Source organism: Haplochromis burtoni, unplaced genomic scaffold (assembly GCF_018398535.1).
Source record: "Haplochromis burtoni strain Fernald_Lab_line unplaced genomic scaffold, NCSU_Asbu1 Contig_37, whole genome shotgun sequence".
Taxonomy (NCBI): domain Eukaryota; kingdom Metazoa; phylum Chordata; class Actinopteri; order Cichliformes; family Cichlidae; genus Haplochromis; species Haplochromis burtoni.
In genome coordinates this window covers 2,204,511-2,231,004 of record NW_024582398.1, presented here as the reverse complement: position 1 = coordinate 2,231,004, position 26,494 = coordinate 2,204,511, and the positions used below count along the sequence as shown (strand labels likewise).

The following is a 26,494-nucleotide window of genomic DNA, read 5'->3' as shown; positions in this document are numbered from 1 at the left end:
GCTGAGTTCTCAACGTGATTGGACAAAGGTAAAGTACTGTGTTGCCTTCAGGAACGTCCGGAACAGTCAAAACGCCCTGGGGGGTTTAATTTTTAGGACGCAGAAAGAGTTGATAACCACGTCGCTGAAATACGTTGCATATTTTGTCGATTTTTAGGCACATTGCACTAGACAAAAACATGTTGATGTTAGTCATGCTAAGAAATTTGCGATTGGATAGTTTACACATCCCCAAAGATGTCCCCAAAGATTGGGATAGAAAACTGGATTACATAAATATGACATTATCCGTATGGATATTAAATCCGATATTTATAAGCAGCATAGAAACCATGGCGAGTCTGTAAATTGTTTAATTTCTTAAATTATATTTTGAATACATTCCAATTAAATTCTGAACTAGCTGTGAAGAATAGCAAAAGCGTTAAGTATATGCTGATGTAACTGAAAAAAATAGGCTTTTCGGTTATGAATCAAGGGTTCCGCTTTCTCTGGACACGCCCCTTTCAAAACGTCACTGAAAACATGGCTGTTTTCTTGAGCCGGTTACACCACGTTTCGCTCCACGTTTCTAACGCGGAGAAAATAGCTAATGACCTTGTCTCTAAATTCAAGTTTGATTTATTTGCTGCCAGATTAACTGACAAGTCCAAGCAGTTTGCTTTCAGGAAAGGAGCAGCAGTTTTCGTCGTAAATGAGAGACCCAGTAAGAGCAGAGTGGGACTGAATGAAGGGATACTGGGATTAGCTGACAGATACTCCATTGATCCACAGCGGGCTGACTTGGAGAAGTACAAGCAGGGTAATAATTCTTTGGGATATCTTTATCATTTAAGCCCTCTTCATCCGGTGGATACTGTAAACAACGTGTGTTTCGAGGTAGAGGATGTCCAAAGGTCATTCAAGGTTCTTCGCGATCTGGGCTGTAATTTCTTGGTGCCTCCCACCACCGTTGAGGACGTGAATGGTCCTGTCACCTACTCGGTAGTAAAATCAATTGTGGGAAACGTGTGTCACACGCTAATTGAGAAGACAAACTATGAGGGAGTCTTTTTGCCAGGGTTTGATGTCATTGAAAAGGACTGGAGCTTGGGAGAAGAGGACATGTCTTGTCCTGTCACACACTTTGATCACATAACTTATGCCTGCCCCAGGAAGACAACCCACCAGGTCATGGGGTGGTACGAGAAGGTCTTTGGTTTTCAGAGGTTTTTCATTGATAGGTGAGAAACTGTTCCGAGGCATTTGTTGCCATATCTTTTCCCCAGCGTGGTGTCAGTAATCTCAAGGCTGTTTGTTCTCCTGAATAGTAATGAAGACGTGGATGAAGGTTTTGTGATAAACCAGGAGGGCATTGGGCTTCGACTTACTGCCATGGAGTACTGGAAGTGCAGCAAAGCAGGCATCGCTCTTCCTTTTGCTGGCAAAAAGGAGCCTGACTGCAAGTTTGTCATTGCGGAATCACTGCCCGAACAAGGTAATAGAAACCCCTAATTTCTAATTTAAGCCACTATTTATGATCTCCGCCATCATTGTTTGCATTTGCTTTGTCAGGCCGGAACCAAGTTGACACCTTCTTGGAGCAGCATAGGGCCCCAGGGATCCAGCACATTGGGCTGTACACCAAAAACATTGTTTCTACTGCGCACACGATGGCTGAAGCTGGCGTACAATTTTCCTCCCCTCCTCCAGCCTATTACACTCAGGTTTGAATGATTTTGAACTATAATCACTGCAAGAAGCGACCTGTGTTTTATTCATATTTTCACATTGTAGTTCTGTTTAATTTACATAGCTGGCCTGGATTTTGAAATTTTGGGACTTTGGGAGAAGTTCGTCCTCATACTTCCTGCAAGGCAGGCTTTCAGAGATTTTTCAGATCTTGTTAAAAGGGTACATTTTGATCCAAACCATGATATATTACCACACTTAACAAAGTAGTTATGCCTAAAACCTAGCTGAACTGTGACTTAAGGCTGAAAACGATATCAAAGAAAAGAGGGCTTTGAAGGCAAACCTCTCCCACTAGAACACATAATCCAAGTCATTATCACACTTTTCAAGGTTATGCCATCACCACACAGAGGGAGAACAGGGTCTGCTTTGTACCAGTAATCACAGGAGCAAACACTATAATTACAGACTTTGTAACAAGTTCAAAAATAAAGGAATTTTCCATCTTTTTAAACCCATCCCATTCGCTGTGGCAGCTGGGAAAACAGCAGGAAATAGAGGAAGCAGGTCACAGCCCCCAGATGCTAGCACAGCATGGGATTCTCCTGGATACAGACCTGCACCAGGATCCTTTATCACAGAGAGCATCCAGTGAAAGTAAAAGGTAAGAGCCAATCAAGAGTTGTAATCTCTCACAGCCTTCAAAGAATGCCTCTCTTGTAAATTGTTTTAGTCAATGGTTTCTTTTAACTATCTTTGGCATTATCTTATTAAATAAGTGAAACACTGTGAAAGTTTTGTGTGATGTATGGCTGCTCAATGTCAGCAAACAACCTTATCAGTCATCTCTATTAAAATGAGGACATGTTCCTGTTTTACTATTCAGTACAATTGCAGAAGCCCGTTTGGCTTGCAACATGCATGTGAAAACTGCTTGACTTCGTTTAAAATTGCTGCAATAATGATGAAAGACACGAACCACAATTTTATTTTATTTTTATTTTTGTATTCACCAATGAAAAGTTGCGGAAACAGTCCCGAGGCTGAAAGTGAATCTACTGTGCTGCTTTTCCCCTTTCAGACATCTTTTACAGGTGTTCACCAAGCCCATATTTGCTGAGAACACCTTCTTTCTCGAGCTGATTGAGCGAAGAGGGGCAACGGGATTTGGCGAGGGGAACATCAAGGCGCTGTGGCAGTCGGTGCAGGCGTACATGGAAAATGAGAGGGTGGATCGTCAAGAACCTCAGGGATCCTCAAAAACTGCACAAACTGCTCTTAGTTAGCCACTCCAAAAATTTCTATAACAGGTTATGTTATTTCATGTGGCTGCACTATTTACTGAAAAACATATGAAATATTTAAATTACTCTCTAAAAAGTCCCTCGTTGCACTGATGACACATTACTTATTATATAATGTATTCATATCTGTTGAAATGGGTGCTGTGTTCTGTACTTGAAATGATACAACAAAAGACACTTGCTGTAGGAGTAAAATAATGTCTTTGTTTTCACTGTCTCAAAGTAAACCACATTGCTCCAGAGTAACCTCAATAAACTTGACTCACAGTAAACTGTGAAAATCAATTGCTGGCTTCAAAATATTGTGCTCCGTTTTTCTTCTTGTGTGGGCCAAACTTCAGAATAAGCACACTTAAAACCTCTTAGACCTTCCTAGACAAACACTGACAATGGCCAGTGCATTTTAGTAATTGTCAAAGATACTGGAACTTACAGTTACTTACATTATATTTTGATAGTAGCACTTGCATGCGGTACTTTTACTTTGCAATGCTTTTGGGCGCAGTGGCTTGTTCTTCATTGTTAATGCAGTATATTTATGTAAAGTGTCTGAACACCACTTCCACATATACTCAATGAAGTATGCACAACAAGCTCAAGCTGCTAGAAGACTGAAAGCTTGCTAATGCATCAATGATAGTGTGCTTTTTTTAATGTATACTGTGCTATAATAACACTGTATATTAAAGTATTTTTACTTAAAACATTTAAGTGCATTTGCTTACTATAATGCTCATAGTTATGAATGCAGGAAAAGTGAGAAATGTTTCTATATTTATTTTTTTACATTTTATACTAAGGTATTATTAATTGATTTAATGCATTAGCATCACTTAGTCAAAGTCACTGTCCATATGAGAAAAAGTGACCACTTCATTGGCTCGTAATGTAGAAATGTATCCCAAACTATTATTTGCTGTTCACTTCATTATGTAAGCATTATGTTGGTGGAAAATTAAACTAGGCTCTTTGGCCCTTTTTTTCCCCTAAATAACCCACCCACACAGTCACTTAAAGAACTGTTACTGGTCAAACAGCTGCACCTCTTTCAGAAGCCGTAGTGGTTTTAGCAATGTGCATGCTTTGGCAAAAAAAAAGTGGCTTTAGAACCTCTTAGAAGGGATCTCCAATCCCACAGAGATGTGCCAGTTCAATTAACTTGGCTATAAACATTATGGATGAGGATTAGTGGGATAGATGAGAAGCAGTGAAGTTTAATGGACTTCCATGAAAGCCATATGTTCTTTTTATGCCCTGTCTGTAGTTACAGTATCCTACTGAGTACACAAGAGAGTCACTGTAAAAACAAAACATAAAAACTCAGCAACAGGCAATTTATGAAATGAATGTACTTCTGCATTTTGACAAATGGTGTCAGTGTTTTTCCTTTAATCAGGGGTCACCTGCTCAGGCAAACTGCATTTTAAAAATGTTGATTCTGTATTAAGGATTTATGTTTTTCGATTACATAACAAGCAAACCAAAGCAGCACATACAAAATAGATGCACTCCCCTTTCTTCATTCACCACTGGAACTGGGCTGTGCTATGGCACGAGTTTCTAAAGTTTAATTTTAATTACATTTGCTTCAAATTATCTGATATAATAGGAAATTATGCTGTGTGATAGAGAGGATTAACTGTTCATTAAAGTTGAGAAGGGATGGCTCCTGTAACAGGAGTCTTTTAGCCATCTGTCTCCAGCCACAGTGTGAACCCCAGATGGTGTATAGCATTCTGCATGGGGTCTCAGTAAATGGAGCTGGAAGATAACTCCCCATTTACTGTTAACCATATGCTAGCTACAGATTTATTAACAAAAATCATAAAGAAATATGCAAAAACACCATAATTTGTAGCTACATCAGCAAACACACTCCAGGTTACTTTTTGTAGCATTTTCCCACACTATAATTGGTGCACACTGCCCCCTGGTTGTGATAGTCACAACACACACTAGCAAACCTGTTGAACAGGAAGACTTCCACCCCTGTTCTGCAAGGTATTTTCTTCCTAAAGAGTGACTTTTAATGCTATGAAACAGAAAAGCCAAAAGTTTGTCTTATTATCTGTTTGCTAAATACCTTCTCTATAGGGATTTTGTGAAAAACCCCAAAACTCTAGCCCGGATAGTAGAAGAGACAAATCCTGGGTGCCCTTTAACACAAAAGGCAGACAGTCTAAAACCGAGGAGGACAGCCTGACAGTCTGGGGGAGATTAGAGGCACACAACAGATGTTACTCCTTGATTAACAATAGTGTCTGCCAGGGGTGAGTCTCAGCTCCCCACCCTTCTGAGGCCCACTATATTAATTCCAGCTCCTAGGAAATATATTGATTTACTGTACATAATGTTATGGGACAGGGATGATAATTTGCAGTCCTTTAACAATGCATAGAAAAAGCATGGACTTCATGAATTGAATTGCCACTGGCTCATCCAGTGGACCCATATTTAAACAAACAGTGAGCTAAACCAACTTTAAGGTGAGATACCCACCTCTTGTAAAAATACTTGTTTAAATAAACTGATAAAAGTGTACAACGACCACAAGCACACGTCTGTTTTATATGTTTAAGAAGTTAGAAGGCAAGCAAATATTGTGTGCAGGTTACCACATATACACCAGCTGCACAGCGTTTGTGTGTGCATGTATGAAAAGCTAAACTTGTATGGCTTTGCTGCTGTAGGTCATGATAAAGACTGAATTTAGTTCCTGGAAGAACATCTGCTTGCAATAAATCTATTTATTCAGGATTGGCCTGTGCTGTACTGGAACTGATAATGTAAGGTGGAACAAGCTATGTATATAGAACATGCATTTTACTCCCTCACCCTGTCTGTAAGTCACACGCACTCGGTAGGTTATCATGTTACACTGCTGTGTATTGTGAAAGTACCCTGTCTATATGCTCAGATCAAAACTGTGATTACTTTTCATTACAACAGGGTTGCTCAGACCATTAGTTGTAGGCGCGGGGTGGTCTCTTTTACAAAAAACATCAGAGGATAATATTTTCATTTCTACCATAACAAGCTTCGACTGAATTGTGTATGAGGTATAAATAAACTAAAGAAACGCAAAGAATATGAGAAAACTAAAAAAGATTGTAGCATAAATAACTCGTGGGACACCCCTCGCCCCTACCCAAAGTGGTACGGCTCGCGTATGTTGTCACAGGCTCATTAGCGTGCAGTCTTGTTGGACAGTAGAGCACTGGGTTAATGTTGTAGTCTGCAGGAGCTGCCTTGAGCTGAAGTAAGCTTCCTGTTCTTTTTTTTCTTTAGTAAAACAAAACTCAACACGGTCAACCGAAACTAACCAGTTGCCCGGTGGTTGTTGAAGATACGAGACGCTCACCGTGATGATTGTGAGTGGCAGTTTTTAGTCTAAAAAAAAACTTTCTGGCTTAGCTAACTTTGAATCTGTTACTACTATGTCATAAAGAGTGAGGTGCGATGTTCCTCTGTGTTTTGAAAGTGCGTGGTTTCTGTTAATGTAATATTTATGGTGACACATTAGAAGTAACTCCCAGCAAAGTGTTGTCGGTGAAAACAAAACATAGCTAAAAGTAGTAGTTAGTTAGCTTAGCAACTTTTCCTCTTGTGTACTGCCTTAGCCATGCCCTTTTTGTGTTTTGCCTAGGTTATTACTTGCATAAATTCTACTGTAAATGATTTTGTCTTCTGCCGCTTATTATATTTATGTTTTGTCACTATAATTTGTGATTTAATATTGTAGGGACTTATAATAATTATATATATAAAAAAGATATAATAGTAAGTTTGTCCATTCATCCACTCAGCATTTTTGACAGTAAGTATAAATTCATCCACATACATTTGTAAAGTGACTTTGAAGTCCAGACATTCTGATCTCATACTGGATTTTCCCTCACGCATTGCAAAAGAAGTCAGTGTTGATTAGTTAGTGACAAATGTATAAGACTTTTAAAATACATTTTACAGGTATTTATTTGCTGGTGGGACATTGGTGGCCCATCTATTTCTCAGATCCGTGTGTAGTTACACTCTATGCTGTTTTTCTTATCTTTATCTTACCAACCTTACCCTCGGGTATGAAGTCAGGACTGGCTGATACACAGTCCAACAGATTCTGCAATTTAAGTGGATGTTGGGATCATAAACACAAGAACTTGTTAACTTGTTAAACCTGAACTACTGGCTGTGTCCCATAGCTATAATTGGGTCTGATAAAATTTATAGGTGGCTTGTATCATTTATTAGGGTTACATTAGGTGGCTTGTCCTTGAAGTACAGATGTATTTATTTTTTACTTTCTGTACATGCATGTGTAATATTTATTTTTCACAATTAGCAGCTTGTGGCCTTTCTGTCATAATCCTGTTTGCTTCTGTGAGCTCCCATCACAGTAATTTCTTTGCCAGACTCATTTCCCTTTCATAAAGGATTTTAGAAAAGGGGTTTAAGGGAGTGTTTGTGTTGGTAACTTGGACTAGCTTAGTTTTCAGGGCCTTTTCTTCTAAAATTAAGAGGCATCCACCTGGATGGTTGGCAAGCTCCTCTGAAAAACTGTTAAACAGTTTTAGCTCAAGGACACGAGTGACTGCCTATCAGAACTTGCCTTAAACAATATGTAAATATCCTGTGTACTGTAATGCCATTGTTGCAGCATTGTTCACTTCCATGAGACAATGTAGTCAGAGGGAAGGCAGTGTTTAGGTTGGATAAATTCCTGCATGTAAACCCCAGGAGTAGTCTCTCCCCTGCATTATAATGTCCACTCAATGTGCCTTATTCTTATTTTGGTCCATTAACATGCAATGCTTTTCCAATGTCGTTGTTGTGTCTTCAAGCCTCTGTAATTAAGTGACTTGGCTAGATTTAGAATTCAAGTGGACAGCATTTCTCTCCAACTTGGACAAGTTTGTTGAAAGCCGTGATTACAGAGATCCACAAAGCCGTTGTTCTGGACAAATGTATACAGTGCAAGTGATTATGTATGAGAAAATTAAACAGCAGGCCTGCTTTAAAACGTAGGCCTCCTTGGCTGCCATGCATAGCCATGCTGAGCCTTTGTGTTTATGGTAAGTGGGCAGCTGCATGCTTGTGAGACCTTGGCTGTACCCCAGGCCCTCAACTGAGTCTGATAACTGCTATTGAAGCCTCCCAGCCATGCTCATTTCTGACTATTCACTCACTGCTTTAAATGTAGTGCACCTCCTGTTTGACATAGCCTAATTTCTGTGAACATGCAGACAGCTGTGGGCTAGCCTGCCTCCTACAATGAGTTTCATAAATTTCATTTCAGTCAGTCAGCCGTGACAGTACTTAGTAGCACCTGCCCTTTGTGAGACCAGCTTATGAGAGTACCAACAAAGAAAGTTTCAGGTTTCAAAATCTTGAATTTCATAGTAAGAATTCTGCATGTTGATATTGTTTTAAATTTGGATGTATGTTCCAGCACATCCACAGATACAAAAGCGCAACACTAGTTTGACACTATGTCATTCACATATCTGGTCTATGATGTAGTATCACTAGCTATATTAATTCAAACACCACCATGTCATTAGAGACTGTTCAAATGCGAGTCCAAATATGGGGCCTGCATGCAGCCCAAAGATGAACAACATCAGTGCCAACAGCTTGGGGAAACAAGCTTTTTAGGAACATGCATATTCTTTCCAAGGGAGTGTTTCTGCAGAGAGCCACAGCCAGGCATTTACCCAGCATTCCTTTCACAAGTGGTGCAGTCATGAAGAGCAGCATAAATCCCTCAGTTCGTTTTTAAGTCTGGCCATCTCAGGTGCTCAGCAGATGCTCAGATTATTGAGATGGCCACAATCCTGGGATTGTTGAGGGCAGGACACAGCTCCAGCTGCCATTCTTTTGTGCACATCAAAAGAGGATGCGTGGAAATTTAGCTTGACATCCTCGCCATCACAAGATGTTTGTGTATCAGTGTACCCAGACGAGAGCTTTAAATTTAAGCACTGCGATATCCTTCAAATGGGTACATAATAATCTTATAAGTAGTTTAGAAGTGTATTATACACTTGATTTGGGGCTAAAACAATCATATCTGTGTTGTTTTCCACCAGCTGTCCAAGTGCTATATAGATGGATTAGTATTAGCTCTGATTGCCCATCAGACACAAAGCTGCTAAATCCTTATATAATGGTGGCCCAACCCATGGGATTACACCGTAAGTCATGTATGGCAAAGCTGTTCAAATTGACGAAACAGGGGTGCACTTATTTTAGATGTGCAAACCCAGTTTAAGTAAAAAAAAAAAGTGTCATTTCTTTTCTTTTTTCATAGAAAAAACAGTAGGGTATCTGGAGGTTTTGAGACCTTGGCTGACTTTAAAGCAGACATTTGCTTTAACTTGACCCAATCAATTCTGTGGTTTCCTGTCGTGTCCTATCTCATTTACACTGTGCCATAGCTTTCTGTTTCTGACAACCTGAAGCTGCGATGGTTGAAAGCCTTCTAGTGACCACAAAGGAAGCGTGGAGTCCCATCAGCTTGCCCAAGGCGGCTTATTGTTGTGTTTCAGAAGGGCTGCTGTCACTGCAGACTTGGCTGCTGTCACTGCAGTCTTTGCTGCAGTCAGTCAGCAGCCTGTTTGCATGTGATGGAAGGCCACGTCTGAGGAGCACGTCCTGCAACGTTGTTCCCCTTTTATAGAGATTAGACTTCTCAGTTGTCATAGTGTCAGCTGCCCTGGCTCAGATAAAGCGTTATCGCGCTGCAGAACCATAGAGACTCCCACTGATTCCCGATAATGCCAGCATCGTTAATGGAGGTGATTCGAGTTTTGACATCAGAAGGGGAGTGGCACCCCTTGGACAGAAATTCTAGATACCTCATTTGGCAGATTACACCGTCTATGAGCACAGCTGTGCATGCAGTATTAGGTGAGTGGGTTGGGTGTAACCATTAAGCACTAGTCATGCTATGGTATGGCTTCCACATTTCTTTTACAGGTTTGTCTGTACAAGAAAAGGCAGACCAAGCTAGCCTTTGCCAGAACTTATTCACACACTGACACAAGTTTAAATGGCTTTTAAAGGCTGCAAGGTTAGGCTTTTATAATTGTGTATTCAACTCATGTCATGGAGCCGAGGAATGTTTATAATTATGTCATAAACCTCACCCATTTAAAGCACTCAGTTCAGATTTATGGGAGATGGGATTTGTGGGATAAAAATGAAATGCCCAAGCATGAGAAAGATGATTAAGCCGCTGCTACAGCGGCGGTTGTTTACAATTTTAGAATCAAGAATGTAGGACTCGATTTTGTCTTTTTCCATCCTTCTAGGGAAGGGAGACGTAATTTAATTACCTCTTTGTTCAAATAAATGTCAGAACTTTTCTCATGTTTGGGCAAACTTTCTTTTCTCTTTGTTAATGTCGCTTACGTATGTCACCAAGTCATTCAGTGTAATATATAAACAACTGTTTCCTCTGTCCAAGCACATCCATAGCTATCTCTGCAGTGAAACAGATCTCTGAGGTTAATACTCATGCACAGTGTAATCGGCCTGACCCACTCCAGCTTCAGGCTTTTATGTGTCCTTTTCTCAACAAACAGGCCACAAGTTAAAACTGCCAGACATCCTTGAGTGGTGTTGATCTTATTTTATATAACTCTGCTAAAAACGTCCTTCTAGTTAAGTTGTTTTCTTCATGTGGTAAGTGCTTGTAATGGAAATCATATGCCGAATGCAAATGCCACCTTCAGCATGTCAGCTCCTGCAGGGTCTTGTGATGCTCTTCCCCCAACATCCCTCACGCACACACACTTTACCCCACCGCCGGCAACCTCAGATGTCGCCTTTATTGTTTCCCACGGTGTCTCATCTTCTGCACAAAGCACTCTTTTGTTTTGCATGCACCATCTCTCCCCCCCCCTTTTTTTTTTACTCCACTTGCAGTTGTTCTGTCATTTAAGTGCACACCCTCTGACCTTGCATGCAACGTACGAAGATCTTGTGTCCACTTCACTTTATTTCAGTCGCCTATCTTACTTGGCTTCGTGTGGTACTGATCTAGTGGTTGTAAAATTCTCCATGATGATTATATAGATTTATATCTGTGACTAATCAGCAGTTTTACTGTAATCATGGCGCAGCATTAATACGAAGAAGGTTGTTTTGATAACCGCAAGGTCAGCTATTCCCAGCCAGCCCCTGAGGATTCAATTACACAACTTTGACTTTGCTCTATTCCTTGCTGTGTGCTTAATGGAACACTTTTGAGGAAACTTGCTCTCTGTACTATAAAAACAGGCAAAAATAAAACAAGGTATAGAGTTCCACTTTTGTTGTTAGGTTGGAGAGAACATGGAAGTGAAACACCTTGTAATATTAATCTATCGATGGCAGCATGACGAAATAGGTGACGCCTTGTCAATCAAAGCGAGTGTTTGCTGGGAATGTTTACTCCATTGAGAATAATAAACAGAGCTTGTCGAGCCATTGACCTCCTTGAAATTTCCACTATCTATCTTCCAGATGTTGAACAGGATGCTCCTGTGTAGAGTGACGGGCGAGTTGGAGAATTTATCAGTATTAAATGCTCATCTCTGCATATGCAAGTTAGATCTAAAAAGTTAAAAGCTTGCTCATTCGTGAAAGAATGTTATTTGTGGTTTCATGGTTGTCATAAGTGTGCGTGCCTGTGCAACGTTAACAGGCCAGTGATTGAAATCATTTGATAGACTTAAACTAAGCATGCATTATCTACCCAGGGTATAATTTAATCTGATCAAACCATCCTAACTAGCTTTGTACTGTTTAGTTTGACCTAATGGTGACAGGTTACCCCATGTAGTCCTTATTACAGTACTTGCTAATAAGCATTGTTAAAATAAATAAATAAATACAAGTATTAGTAAGTATTAATTGAAGTAGACTATGAAACCTGTTTAGATTTAGCTGTGAAACATTTTTTTTTACCTAATTCTCTCCCTTGATGCATGCTATTTGTGCCATCCAAATGACCAAAGAAGGGGTTGACTTACAAGTTGGCTTTTATAGTAGCAAGATGAAACCTTATAAAGAATGTGACATTTGCACATTTTCCCATTTTATACAGCTACAGTAAGAGTGAGAATGTATTTCAGTGTTTAAGCAGTGACACAAATCCCCCTTTGGGGATGGATGAGAAAGGGCATCCGGCATAAAACTGCAGGATCAAACGTGGAGCTACCTGCTGTGGTGACTCCTTGTGACAAGGCAGATGTATGCAACAGTTGAATTGTCTCCTGATGATTTGAAGAGCAAATGTACTGGTGATCAGGCGGGGAAAGCCCTGACCCACTTTTTAAGTTTTGCTTCTAGGTGTGGTAGAATTAGAATTATTGGGTTTTTACAAAATGTTATGGGATTGGTTTAGATCACTGGGTAAAACAGGAGACCTATGTGCTGTAAGACTAATGCAGAGGTTTGGGTTTGAATCTGACACGAGGACATTTACTTGTGTTATAGTTTGATTACTTAGCTGAATACATCGTGTAAATTTTTGTAAAATTGTTGGAAAGCTACAACTGGAACATGACAAATGGGTAATGTTTTACATAGCATAAGCATGTTATTATTTTCATTGCATGCCCACATTAGCATATAGCTCAAAGCATACAGCCTGACAGCTGCTAATGTGACTGTAGCTCTAACTATTCTCAAGGAGAGAGATTTCCTGTAAGACTTTTAAGATTAACTTTTGATACCATTAGGAGTTTAGTAGTTGAAGCTGAGATGATGATAGTGTCCCTCCATAAAAAGGAGTTTGTCTTCTCCTCCTGCTTGATGGCTCTCTGCTTATATGGTCGACAGAATGTCAGAAATGTACTGAATTATAATCCTGGGCTCATCTTTGTGTGTCTGCTCAGGATTGGACCGAGGAGTGAAGCACATTCTGGGAGGAGCCGAGGGTGGGCGTCTTTAATTTATGAGAAATCAGTCTGCTAACGCCGTGCTCATCGAGATGTCCTCCAGCTTAACTTGGCATTACCGTAACGACGTGGGACAAGCATGTGCGTTGCCATGGTGATCATTTACCCCAAAACACTGGAAAAGAAGGGTGCCGATGATGTAACAACCAAACGCACAAATTTTGTCCCGGTAAGAGGTTATTTTTTATTCATGTGAGCAGATGTTTTGTGAGTGTGCGTCTCTGTGTGTTATTTCACATGTTTACATAAAATGACACAACCTAACCACGAGACTTCACCCAATGAGGAAGAGGACAATGTTCTGCTCAGGTTTAGGAAGTTATTGCTGGCCACTCATTACTCCATAGCACTTTTATGATTCTGCATTTTATTTTTCTAATTTGCCAACTTTAACCAGAGCTACAAAATCTTAGTCAGTAATAATCCACTCTGTTGAACCCCCCCACCCCCCATTTTGTTACCAAAATGATACTCACAGATTCACTAGAAACGAGTATTATAGTGCTCTATCTACTAGGATAAGCAGCTCTGACTCAGCACAGAGTAAAAATTCCCCCACTAATATGGACTGACTTTGCCCTCTTAGTCCCATGAAATGAAGTCATCATGTTCACGGGCTGAGCATCCATCAGAGGAATTTATGGTGGAATGCTCTCTCTCTCTCTCTTTCTCTGCGTTGCCGAGTTGCACGTAGGACCAGTAACGCATACACAGAATCTGTCTTTCCAGTAGTTGTTGTTTTTGCTTCTTTTTATTTGTTGGTTTACTGACTTGTAATTATTAAAGCCTGTTCTACATTTTATTTTTGTGGCTTTCCTGTAAGCTGAAAAATTTCTTTTTTTTTCTTTTTCTACAGTTCCAGGCACAGACCATGAGCCAGGGGACAGCACTTTTCTCTTGCGGACTCATGGGTAAAGGTTTGCATTATGTGACATGGATAAAATCTTAGATCTTTAACTTATTTACATGTTGCACATTGCTTACAATAACAAACAGGACAGGAAGTGTTGTTATAAAGTAGTTATGTACTAGATGGTCTAGATGGATGATTAAAGTCTAGTGCATTTTGTTCATTGTAACTTTATGTTTGGTGAAACATGTCTGGCAGGTGTTTTTGCCAACAAAAATAATACAGTAACGACTTTGTGTTGGGGGTTTAGCATTAATTTAAATTTTGCGGCACTCCTGGATGCTTCAATACTCCAGACATGCTGCAAAAGAGTCATATCTTTAGTTTTCTTCTAGCGTTAGGACATACTTTACAGTCTCTGTTTTGTATAATTGGATGTATTATGTCCTTGCAGTTACTTGGCATTGAGTGTGTAAGAATTGAAAATGTCCTGGCATAGAACAGAGCTGTACCAGAAGGCCTTTTGTTCTTTGTCCTACCCGTGTATTGTGGATGGCATTTTGGGGAATTTTATCTCCAGTGAAGAAGAATAGACCTTTTGCATACCAGAAGTGGGCAGTGGCCTCGATGTTTAGTATCTGACTCAGAGTTGACCAACCAGTTCATTTGGCATATCTGTTCTGTGGTTTACGAGTGTTGTTTCTATGACAATAACAGGTGTTTGCATGGTAGCTTTGGTTTCGGAGAATATCTGACCATTGACTGCAAATACCGAGCTGGTCTGATGCATCGCTCTTGCAAATCTCAACGAAGAGATGAAAAGCTGTAGTTAGAAGCTTATTGACATTTGCTCAGGCATGTTGAGTCAGTTGGACGTTGAGCTCCATTCCCTTTTCCAATCAGCTGTACTTACAGACGGTGACGCTAAAGCAGTGGCTGCAGGGCAGTATTTATTTTTAGTGCCAATTAAACAAAGCAGTGAGTAGTGTCAACACAAAGTACACATGGTGACACCCATGCTTATGCATTGCATAAGTTGCGGGTACTAAACAATTGTAGTACCTAGGGCTAAAAGCAATTTTCTTTGTTTGAGATTCATCTCCTAAAGGAGTTTGCACAGTGCTGCAGGGGTGTATAATGGTGGATTTTTAATTGTATCTTAATATATTTTTAAAATCTTTGTGTAAATTTGACACTAGGGAGTAAATTTGCAGTCCTGCATGAGTATAGAGCTGTTGTTGAAAACTGCTGAAGAGACTGAAGGGAAAAAAGAGGGAAACTAACAGATTAGCACTGGAGTTTGAACACTGCATTAAGATCTGTGGGCAGCTGTTGATTGATCAACACACTTTCAGTTCAAGTTTAGCCCTTACATTGTTTCCCATATTGTAGGTGGGATTGTGTTTGGGTGTCTTTTGTTTTTTAAAGGCAGTTTCATTCATATAAATGTGGTCTGTTTGTTGCAGACACAAGCCGGTGGAGGGACATGGGTCACAGGTGTGCCATACAGCGGAGGCCAGTTGGAACCAGCCTGGAGAGCCTGTGGGATGTTCTGCCAGAAGTGCACACAAGTTCTGCCCACTGGGACTGGGATGTTGGCTCCACTTCAAGCACAATCACTAACTTGTTGCAGGACCTAAGCCTAACTGAGGCCTCGCACTCCACCGCTCCCCCCAGCAAACGACAGTGCCGGTCCCTGTCTTGCTCAGACGAGCTCAGTGGTTGTCGCTCTTCCTGGCGTCCTCAGGGCTCTCGCGTGTGGACAGCTGTGGAAAAACGGAGGTGCCACAGTGGAGGAAGCGTCCAACGCAGCAGTATTGGAAACATGCAGAGTGGCTTTGCGGGCATGCAGCGCAGCTCCAGTTTCAGCCTGCCTGCCCGATCCAACACCCTTGAGCTGCCGTCTTTCACCCAGCGCCCTCCATGGTCTTCTGCGTTCACCAGCCTGACTCCCTCCTCCTCTTCCTCAGTGCCCCTGTCCTCCGACCCTTCATCGCAGCCCCTCTACCTCTCTCATGAACAAATTTGTCTCCCTGAGCCTCGTGGACCGTCACCTCCCAGCTCCCCCGACTCCACTCCAGAACTGGAACGCCGTGGAGGACAGGGGGGTCTTCCCCGTAGTCGCTCACAGCCATGCGTCCTCAATGAGAAGAAGACTGGTGTGAAGCGCAGGAGACCAGATGACACACACAAACAGAGGCCTTCACTGGATCTGGCAAAAATGACACAGGTTGGTATTTAACATGTAGATCAGATGATAATATAATATTTTTCTTTATTTAGACAGAAGAAACATTAAATACTAAAAACCTGCCAGTTTACCTCTTCCATTTAACAACACGTTGCACTCAAGATGCTGTCTGTTAATACACTGTATTAACTTTGAAACTGAGCCAGTCATAATTTATTAGGAGCTTTTTCCATTGGCGTTTTTATGTGGCATTTATTTATCTGTTAAACTCGCCACAACCCCATGACTTCAAGGAGGAGGATTACAGGAAATGGTCATACCAGCTGGAAGCTTTGCGAGGTCAATCAGTGTCAGTCACAAGCATTTTTCTCCTTATGTGTCGGATAAACAAAACACTTATGGTTAAGGTCACTCCATTGTTTCCCTCAGGCGTTGTCATTAAAGGCAATTGTTAATTCATGCAAGCCTATTCAGGGTCACATTCGATTATCTGAGCTTGTACTCACAGAGTTTGAAGAAAAGTAGCCCCATTAAATGTGCTACTGAATAAAGATAATTTGATCAAAGCAGGAATTACTAGAGGAATGATTAGCTTCGGTTGGTCGCTTCTGAAATTTGGATTTATCTGGACATCCTGGCAGGCGTTTGTCTGTTTGCCCCTCGAGCTCACACACACACACGCACACACACGGTGAAGTTTCACACATTCACTGGCTGGATCATAAACTTGGAGCTGGACTTGGCCCCTGTGAGAAAGTCACCCAGAGTTCAGCAGTGTCTTAACAACAACGCTGCTGTGACACGACAAACAGACGCCGCACGCGCTCCAAGCAGGAACGAGGTCAGCGTGGCGAAAACAACCTTAGATGAGGCAGAGAAATTTCAGGGTGCTTAGATTTGGATCTTCCCTGCTGCTCTTTGTCTCTGTTAAAAAGGCACAACTCTGACAGGTAGAAAAAAAACAAAAAAAGCTTCCAGTGATCGGTAAATTTTGTTGCTTCACTTTCTTTTGAATTGAAGTGACTGGCGTAAGGCAAACCCTGGAGGAAATGACTTCCAAATGACTAGCATGAGAGGGATAAAATATCATTTGACTTTTAGCCTAGTTACGCAGATGAACTTCAGTCTTTTCTAAATGATTCATTACAGCAGTAGAATATAGAGTTTGACACGTAGGTTTATCACTCAAGCTGCTTACAGGTGGATGTTGAGGTGGTGGACGGGTGGAAACAGCAGGCATCCACACAAGGAACTGCAACTGGAATTTCAGAGGGAAAAATGGGAAATGTTCAAGTTTCCAGCCTGAATTAACTGCAACAATCCCATTATTCATAAACCCTTAATTGTCGTTATTGCTCTAATTGGTTCTGAGGAACAAGCTTTCACTTAAACCTATTTACATTTTATAGGTTAAGTGATTTCATTGAAAAAAGGACTAAATATGTTATATTTAAAGTATGAAGTGTGTAGTTGCCTTAGATTCAACAGAAATGACATTCACGTTTGATGATAGAGTAAGTCTGTTTGGCACTCAGCTCAAGGGCTTATATCGCTTCACACCCGTCGCCCTATCCGCATTCAAAGTCACCTTACTATTCAAAGATCGGTCTCAGTGCTGAGTGCGTCTCTAAAGTGTCCTCTCATCCACACGCCTCACTGGTGTGATTTACTCTCTGCGTGGTTCACTGTGACTGCAAGTGGAGCAGCTGTGGCAGAGGTTATAGATCGTCTCACAGGGGGGGATATGTGTCGGGTAAAGAGATATTGATTTCTGTAAATTCAGCTCAGTGCGTAGATCGCTCCCACTACCAGGCCTCATGAGCTATTGATCAGCTTTTATTGACGGAGAGTCAAGGTCAGTATGGATGAGGAGACTTTCTGCTCTCCTCTTCGTTTCATTCAGTGGGTGGGTGGGAACGAGGGAGCGTGACAGTAACAGACAACGCAGGCAGTACTTACTCATTAGCCTCATTTTTATTGGTGCAGTAAGTTATGTGAGGATACGCTGTCAAAGAAGATTTTGTGTGCATAACAAGTCTGCTACTCTAAATTAGAATTGTATTTGGTTAAGTTAACATCCGTGCCACTGTTTTTTCCATATCCCAGACTAATTGTGACCTTATCAGTTTAGTCTCATGGTCTCTCAGGCGAGAAGTCTGAGAGACCTAATGCTGAAGGCAGCAATGTGACACTGGCCTGCTGCTGACAAATGCACCCGCTTGACTAGAGCCAAGAAAAACAGCAGCGCCCTTTTGATCTAGTAGAGACTTTACTCACTCATGCATAGATCTGACCACGATGCTCTCTATGTTTGCAACTCTTAGTGGGTAATAAATCTTGAAAAAGTGAGGTTATTTGTGAACTGACATTGAATCAGCTAGATTTGAAATCACATTTTTATCTATGCTGAGAGTAAAGAGGTGTGATTTGTCGAGTCATAATTAGGGAACTATCATTACGAATTGTTATGAGTTAAAACCTACAAATATTTCCCTCTAAAGGTTTTATGTATCTCATGTTACTGTAAACTGTCCTTTCCTTTGTGGTCTTAAAACTTACATTTGATTTATCTCTTATCTATTTATTAATCGCAACTCACTTGGCTGTGAGCTGCATGTCTAACAGTCCCATGCTTGTTTCATGTTATATAAGCACACAAGTGACAGCAGGTTTCACAGAGCTCCTATTCTCCCGTGTCCCTCTGCCCTAACACCGTAACAGTCAGGCATGAGGCAGCTGTCCTGCCTTCTACACATTAGCTGTACAGATTGGAAAAGCCTCAGTTGTAAAGCTTCTCGTTCCAGCGTGCACAGCTGTCACAGGACTTGCCCACAGCAGTGCTGGCACACATGTATTTGCCTACAAAAGGTTCTGGGTTTCCCAGATGTATGTGGGTGTTGTGCAGAGTCAAAAGGCCAACATGAGTGATGTCTGCCTCCTGGGTATCTGGCTACTTGCTGTTTTCCAATCTCTCCCATCGGCCTTCAGATCACAGTTAACAGTCTCACATGCTGTCTGTAATGGAAGCTAAATTTGTATCCTTCAAATCTTGTTATATTTTTATATTATAGAGTTTCTTGACCAGTGTCCAGCACTGACCTCACTCAGTCACCCACATGGTGTTTGAGTACAGTAGTGGGATTGTTTTCATAAGGCGTCTGTGTGCCTTTAGCCATGTTTGTGTCCTCTTTAGGATATGGGTCATACTCCAGGAAGGGAAATGTTTTGCGGTTTAAGTGCAAGTCTGCTTCCTTGAGAGCATGAATTCAAGGCCTCTAAAAAAATTCATTGGCTCTCCACAGAAACTTCGGAATTTCCACAGTCTGAGCTGCCCAGGATTCACGGGCGAGGACGGCCGCGAGTCCAGCCAGGCTACCCCCACCCTCAGGAGCACCACTCAGCGCGATACTGACGACTCAAACGAGCACAGCTTCAAGGACATTCAGCCTCAGACCAAAGAGGGCGAGATCACCAGCACCGTGTCGTCAGACACCGCTACAGAGGATGCAGACTGGAACTCCACGGATTGTGACGACATGACACCAGGAACGACCAATGGGAAAGACAGTGAGCCTTTCTGGGCAGGTCTGTGTAGCATGAGGAAGGATCAGCTTGGAGGCGAGCTAGATATTGAACAAATTGAGAGGAACTGAGCGGGACTGCCTTCCTCCTGGGGGAAGCTAATTTAGAGGACTGAAAGAAAAACAGTGCTGATAGTCTTAAGGAAAAAGCAAGTGGAAAGCTAATACAATGAGCGTTCTAGCACTTGTCTTTATTTTTTCCCTTTTGAACAGGAGCTTTGTGTGCTAAACGCCTATTTTTGTGGACTTTGTGTAGTCAGAAGCTACTCCCCCACTGTGTGGTATCTTAAACGTGTCTCAGGAGAACAAGAAAGTCAGGGAGGATGGATGTGGGTGAAAATAGAACTGATAAATATAAAAATGATTATGTTGGCTCACAGACTGGGGTCTTTAACATTTCTCTGTAACCCTGATTACCCTAATTGTACTAGATATGGAGAGAATTCACAGCGGGTTTGTAAAAATTCTCTGCTCCAGGAAGAGTGTCTTTTCCTTTGACGTTCTTCAGTAGTACGTGGGTACATGATGGAGAAAAATGGAGACTACTTCATGAGTTACTGTTAGTAAAACCCCTTTCACTTTTACTGAGCAACAGGCTGCACGCACACACCATAAAGTATACTGAAGAGCTTAACATTTCACACAGTAACATCGGGCTTATCTCTGGATCTCTGCTCCTGTATGTTTGAAGAAACGTGATGCTAATAGCGTTAATATTCTTTCTTTTTACGATTTGTAACTACAGAGTTATGTAAAACATGAGCATATTTCTATACGAATAAACACACTTTTTAAAGTGTCATTTGTAACTTCATTATTTAAGTGTTTTTTTCTTTTCATGACATATGGGATCTCTGGACTATGTTTAAAGCAGATTTTAAACTCAGCTAAATTATTTACCATTGGAGCAATTAAAGGATTCTGTGACTGCCAAATCCCTTTCTGGCCACTTGCACGTCTGCTATTTCACCATGGACTGCAAATTTAAACAGACAGAGAGGGAAAAAAGATAAATAATTATACTTTTGTGCAGCCGATTAACAAAGGTGATTAAAGCTAGATCAGCAGCTGCATCCAAGCAGTTTTCATCAAAGTGTCCAAAAATTTTGTGTGCGCGGAAATCAACTTTTACATCCTGAGGCATCTGAGGGGGAGCCATAAATTCAGCCTCGTAACCACTTATCCAATTCAGCGTTGCTGGAGTCTGACCCAGCTGTTGTAGTGTAAGAGAGGTGGGCTACACCCTGGACAGGTGGCCCGTCTATTGCAGGGCTAACACAGAGAGGCAGTCATTCATGCTGACATTAACATTCACAGATAATTTAGAATTGGCAAGTTAATATTCACGTTTTTGAGCTGTGGGAAGAATCCAGAGTACCTGGAGAGAGAACATGCAAATTATACACAACAAGGACCAGCCTGCTAATGAACCACTAACCACTGCACTGCTCAAGGAGAGCAATTAGTGCAAACTGCCTAAACTGACCCATGCCTTGCTGGTGAAAATCTACCATGTGTAGGTGATGCACAGAATTTAAACAGCGTAATCTTAAAATACAAGTTGTCCTAAAAAAGGTGCAGTTTGTCATTGGCAAAATCACACAACTCTTAAGTCAAATGCTGGAACAAATCAGTTTAAAAAGACTAAAATCTTCACAGTAGAAGGCCATCGAGATACACTGAATAAAAGTACTTTCATGCTTAAACTTAACTTGAATGTTGGATTTTATTTATTTGAGGAAAATATAATACTTTTTCCATAAACTACCACATGCTTTTATATTAATACATCTGATATTTTAAGATAAAAAAGGTAATACAATCAAATACATAATAATATTACATGATTGTGGGGTATAATTGTGCATAACTAGATCTACTTTTGATGATTTTAAGGATATTTTGCAGAGGAAAGTTGCACAGTACATTTTAATGCAGGGATTCTTTGCTATCTTATAAGTGTTACACACTAGCAATGTTACTTTTGGTCAAGTAAAGCAGCTGAAAGACCTCTTTCATTAATAGCAGCAGTGCACAGGACAGCAAGGTCATTGTTGGCGACGTCTTTAATGCAACGATGCAGACTGACCCAATTAAGTTGCAGGAAAAGACAATCACAACCGTAGTAGTGGTACTACTGATGAGCCTGTGTTTGTGTGCTGAGGCGGCGAGTAAGTATGGAGGACGCCAGGCAGAGTTGGGAAGTCCGGTCCCTTTTTCTTTCTCTCTCTTTTCCTTTGATGGCGGGTGGAGTAGTGGAGCTGAGCGACGGTTCACCCCAGAGACCTTCCTCCCTCCCTGCTTTGGGAAACAAAAGGGGCTTTTTCTCTGAGGAGCACAGTGACGTGGGAGGCGGCTGTGAATATGGGCCATGTGTCAGGGCTGCTGCTGCTCCGTTTGTCTGTTTCCCCTCCCCATCTCTGGTGCCTGTGCAAATCTACAAAAATTTATGCTGTCGTTAAATTTTTGATTCACTTCTCCCTGACGGCTGCACGCTCCTCCTGCAAGTTTGTTCACACTTGCAATGATGCTTGTCATTCTTTGAAAGCAATGATGTGCCACTGAGGGAAGAAAGACTCCTCATTAAAGACTAGCTGAGTAATTTGAAGATTGCTTGACATGCTATACTCAAGGCTCAAATTTCAAACGAAGCATATCTGCAGGTCGCCTGCAATGCCTTGTAAAGTGCTGACTTGTTGTGGCTGTTGCACAAGAAACCTTTGAGGCCATATTTACGCTCAGAGTCACCAGTGGTACACACAGCTCACTAAACCTTTCTCATGTACTGAGTTGAGAAGGAAAAGGGTAAACACGAGCCTTTTTAAACGTGCCGTGCAGCAGCCCAACACACTCAGGGCCCCCGGCCTTTAATCAATAGAGAGACAGAAGTGAAGCGAGACGATAGATACAGCAGGAGGGGTGCATGACACTTGCTCAAAACCCTCCACCACACATAAGAGAAAGGTGGTCACTTTTGAGGGGCTTTTGGAGGTTAATGACACTTCACTTCATACGGCATACTTCAGCTTTAAGACAACAGACGTCCCACACTTTTCACCGCATTCGTTTGCCTCTCTATTATGAAAGGGTTGCGCTGACAGTTTTCCGTCCACATGTACATAAATAAATTATTTTATTTAATATTCAAATATGATGCGTGCTTCACAGAATTTTTTTTACGCCATTTTTCCGGGTGGAAAAGTCAAACCATATGTGAAATGAGCCGAATATTGGCAGGAGTCTCGGGTTAGTTGCCAACCACAGCTTGGCAGCTCAAATGTGGTAGAGGTGAAAAGCAATTTAGCAGTACCACCCAACCACAAAACATTTCCAGTAGAGCAAATGCTTTTTTTTTGTTTGTTTGTGTGTGTGTGTGTTTAAGTAAAATTGCGAGGAGCTTAATTTTGAAAAGTCAAACCAAAATATCAGCTCAAACCTCCAGTTACTGACTGGTCATGTTGACTACACTTTGCAGGATTCACTCTGAAGTACTTCTGGGAAAAACTGTATTCACTGTCGTGTCTTAAAAGCAGACGTCTGGTCTTACACAAAGAATGAATCAGAAAAGTCATAAATTCTTATTTTTTTTGTCAATACCTTCTGAGTTCAGTCCAGTGTCACTTCACAAGACAACTGCAGGGTCTAAAATGTGAGTCCTCACCTCACCGACCAGTAAAGTTGTAGTTTTTACCTGTTTTGCCTATTAATGAGACTTGTTCCCCATCCACACCAAGGGTCTAGGAATAGAACAGGTTATTTCTACTTTCTTTCTAAAGCTTTGTGGGGACTTGCTCTCAACTATACCTAGTTCACTAAGAAAAACAGAACGCAGAATAGTTTTTATGGCTAAACATGTATTCACATGAGACAAATTCAGTAATAGTCGCTTTATGTACAACTTCTACAATGTTGATGGTTATCATGTGTCTAATAGCTACACAATCATTACAGTGGCACTTAGTAACAGACAGAACAATTAAATTGAGTTGCGACATTCTATATATCTGGAATTGATGTAAAATTCCAGATAAATTAGTAGAAATTCTTGAGTTATAGAAAAATGTGTTTGCAAGGTTAGAGTGACCTTGATTTCTAAAATAAAAAAAGTCAAAATCTTAGTTCCTCCTTGAGTCCAATTGATGGATGCTCTGCCTCCATGTCGCCCTACCCCTAGCATCCTCCTCTGTAACACCAACCCTCTGCGGTCACTACAGCCATGAATCTTCTCTGCAGTCGTCCTTTTCTCCTCTTGCCTGGAAGCTGCATATTTAGCATCCTTTGCCCAATATATCTACCATCTTTTCTCTTCATGTGTTAAAACTCTCAGGGTTGCCTCTCTAACTTTGTCTCCAAACTGCTCACCCTGTGCTGTCCTTGTTATATATTCATATTTCTGATCCTGTCTATTCTGGTCACTCCCAACTCCCTGTTTTAAGATATTGTGTCTGTAAGCAATGGAACAGCCACAACCACACACACACACACACACACACACACACAGCACAACACACAGCACACACACACACACACACACACACACACACACACACACACACAAAGCTTCTGGCTGTGACTGTAGGTGGGCATAAAAAGCTAATGGACACCTTCACAGAAAAGAGCCCCAGCAGACACACATTTCTAAAAGTGAGCTCACCTGTAAACATTCAGACATTTTGCATACCAAAATAGTTTACACTGTGCTGACATACAACCATAATTATGGCATGCTTTGTGTCTGGGCAAGTAAAGCCCTGCTGATGCTTTAGTTGCAAGTAGGCAGGGGTCACGTCCCTGGAGGGGCCAGTGCTGACTGCAGCCACATTAGCAGAGTACAGACTGCTCAGTGTCTGAACTGAAGCACTTCACAGGCTGCTTGTGAAGACTGTTGGGTAGAAAATCGGGGTGGGGTTGGGGACAGCACAGAAAGGGAGGAAATTTAGGGTTTGGCTCCAGACCTAACATCTTCAGACGTTTCAAATCCCTCCTGCACCACCAAGAGCTGTTGGCACAGCTGCCCACAAGGGAAGGAGAGTGATGAAATGTGGGGAAACCGCGTGTCTTGGCGAGCAAAATCAAGAGGCCTCTTTTAGACCAGCTTGCTACACGCAGAAGGGAGGGGATAAATAACTGGCTGCTGTAAAAACAAGTGCACGTTTCTGTGGATAATGGTGCATTTAGAGCTGCAGGTGTGCGACGTTGTCTGGTCAGCTGACCCTCCATTTCCTGTCAAACAGGAAGAACTGAATGAGCAGAGATGAAAGTTCAAGGTAGCACACAGCTGGCAGTTGTTAAGGTGGGTAACTGCAGGTGCGTTACAAAAGCGGCTGTGTGCACGCTGTGTAAGAGGAGCCTAACCCAAATAGATGACATACAAATGTAGTGTATGTGAATATAGTCTGAGAGACACACTGCAGCAGGGAGCACTCTGCAAATATGCACAGCGTGTGTGTAATGAGCTGGGGAAAATCACTTATAAAAGTATCTGACCATAAGTTCGATTTACATTAAAATAATTTCAACAAATAGAAAAAAGTATCAAAACTTTGACTGGGAACACTGTTGAAATCATAACCCTCACAAGAATGTTAGTACTGAATGCCAGAAAGTGGCAGGATACTTTCAGCATACAGCCACATTCTGTTCTTGATCCTCAGACTCATGTTAAAGGGATTTGCATCCCTAAGGTGTCCGTCAACATAAGATGAAAATGAGATCATCAGCTTAATGAGCTGAGGTTGTAGGAGAGGAGGGCGGGAGGGGTGAGGATACTCTTGTGGTCGTAATCATATTCTGCTATGACCAGAGAAGTTGATACTTCAAGACAGACATGTAATGAACTCTGCCTTGAATCAAGTGCACTAAACGGGAAATTACATTTACAGGTAAAATGCAGAAAAGGCTATAAAAGGGAATTCTTCTGCCACTTTGACAAGTTGTATTTGATATCCGGTCTCGACACATGAGTAGTCAAAACTCTCAATAGGTGGAAAACAAAGGTTAGTATCATATAACTGATCACTTGTGAAACATGGTCACAATCTCTCCTATTCCAGGTATTCCTGAAATATTGCATTCACAGGATTGGCACAGATGGAGTGTCACTGTGACTCTGAACTTCGGACACTGAATTCTAATCAGTTTAACCTAATGTAGCCCCTTAGTGGAGATCTCTATGTAGGTACAGGGGAAATTCCAGATTCAATTCTCTGTGCATATATATATATATATATATATGACACAGGCGTCTCCCAAAAGATAATAAGATGATGTACAAGAGGCATCATTGTGGAAAAAAATATTTCTCAGCTTTTATTTACATTTAAGCAAATGGAGGAAATAGGAGTTTTCCTATTTGTTAAGTCACTTAACACTACCTGTGAATCATTCAAGCATTTAAAAAACACCTAGCTCAAAGAATAAACCAGTGTTGCATCGTCACATAACTGAAAAATTAGCAAAGAACAAATTTAAATCGTATCTTTAGTCACTTTGTTACTAGCAGCCTGTCACAAAAACAGATGAATCTAGAAAGAAATGCCCCTAATTACTGTTTGACAGGCATAGATAGTATTTTTGCACCAACAAGGTGTGGTGTGTCTTTTAACAGCTGAAGAAGTGGAGGACAAAAGAAAAAGTGGGAGGCTTAAAAAACTTTTCTGCGAAGTTTTTTAGGTCACGACTAAGAAACAGGAAAAATAAATCTAGCAAAAAGGAAGGAAAGTTAGGAAGGAAAATAGGGGAAAGGCAGAGGTATGCCAAATTACACAAGAACTGGAATGAAAAATCGGTGGCAGAAAAAACATCTTTGCAAATCAGTTATGGAGTAATGAATCCAAATTTGAAATATTTGTTTCAAATTGTTAGCAGTATGTACGAAAAGGTCAGGCGAGACGTACAACAGTTAGTGCCTATGGCCATCTGTGAAACACTGTGGAGACTCTGTCAGGGTT

General features: G+C 41.2%; 2 protein-coding genes and 1 long non-coding RNA gene across 4 annotated transcripts; 2 read left to right on the top strand and 1 right to left on the bottom strand.

Annotated features, from left to right (window-relative positions):
* Positions 1–362: 362 nt before the first annotated feature.
* hpdl (4-hydroxyphenylpyruvate dioxygenase-like) lies at positions 363–3,681 on the top strand. Its single transcript, XM_005919508.3, has 5 exons — positions 363–1,223; positions 1,311–1,477; positions 1,555–1,706; positions 2,211–2,338; positions 2,756–3,681. The coding sequence occupies exons 1-5, from the start codon at positions 469–471 to the stop codon at positions 2,958–2,960; spliced, it is 1,407 nt and encodes a 468-aa protein (XP_005919570.1). The 5' UTR covers positions 363–468; the 3' UTR covers positions 2,961–3,681.
* Positions 3,682–3,962: 281 nt separating this feature from the next.
* On the bottom strand, positions 3,963–24,006 carry LOC121814323. The gene is made up of 2 exons (XR_006054281.1): positions 20,445–24,006; positions 3,963–17,221 (listed from the first exon to the last, which is right to left on the bottom strand). It is a non-coding gene; the product is annotated as an uncharacterized LOC121814323 (long non-coding RNA).
* On the top strand, positions 12,954–20,346 carry fam53b (family with sequence similarity 53 member B). 2 transcript variants are annotated; one of them, XM_005919524.3, is made up of 4 exons: positions 12,954–13,091; positions 13,779–13,833; positions 15,239–16,002; positions 19,266–20,346. In XM_005919524.3, the coding sequence occupies exons 1-4, from the start codon at positions 13,002–13,004 to the stop codon at positions 19,614–19,616; spliced, it is 1,260 nt and encodes a 419-aa protein (XP_005919586.1). In that variant the 5' UTR covers positions 12,954–13,001; the 3' UTR covers positions 19,617–20,346. The 2 variants fall into 2 exon arrangements, with proteins under 2 accessions (XP_005919586.1, XP_005919584.1); XM_005919522.3 differs by having other exon boundaries at positions 13,779–13,839.
* Positions 24,007–26,494: the final 2,488 nt, after the last annotated feature.

Bases quoted from the DNA above. Each gene is read 5' to 3' on its own strand.
- hpdl (XM_005919508.3), top strand. From the start codon at position 469: ATGAATCAAGGGTTCCGCTTTCTCTGGACACGCCCCTTTCAAAACGTC. The intron at 1,478-1,554 runs GTAATAGAAACC...TTGCTTTGTCAG, and splicing joins GGAATCACTGCCCGAACAAG to GCCGGAACCAAGTTGACACC. The intron at 2,339-2,755 runs GTAAGAGCCAAT...TTCCCCTTTCAG, and splicing joins GCATCCAGTGAAAGTAAAAG to ACATCTTTTACAGGTGTTCA.
- fam53b (XM_005919522.3), top strand. From the start codon at position 13,002: ATGTGCGTTGCCATGGTGATCATTTACCCCAAAACACTGGAAAAGAAG. The intron at 13,840-15,238 runs GTTTGCATTATG...TGTTTGTTGCAG, and splicing joins TTGCGGACTCATGGGTAAAG to ACACAAGCCGGTGGAGGGAC. The intron at 16,003-19,265 runs GTTGGTATTTAA...GGCTCTCCACAG, and splicing joins ATCTGGCAAAAATGACACAG to AAACTTCGGAATTTCCACAG.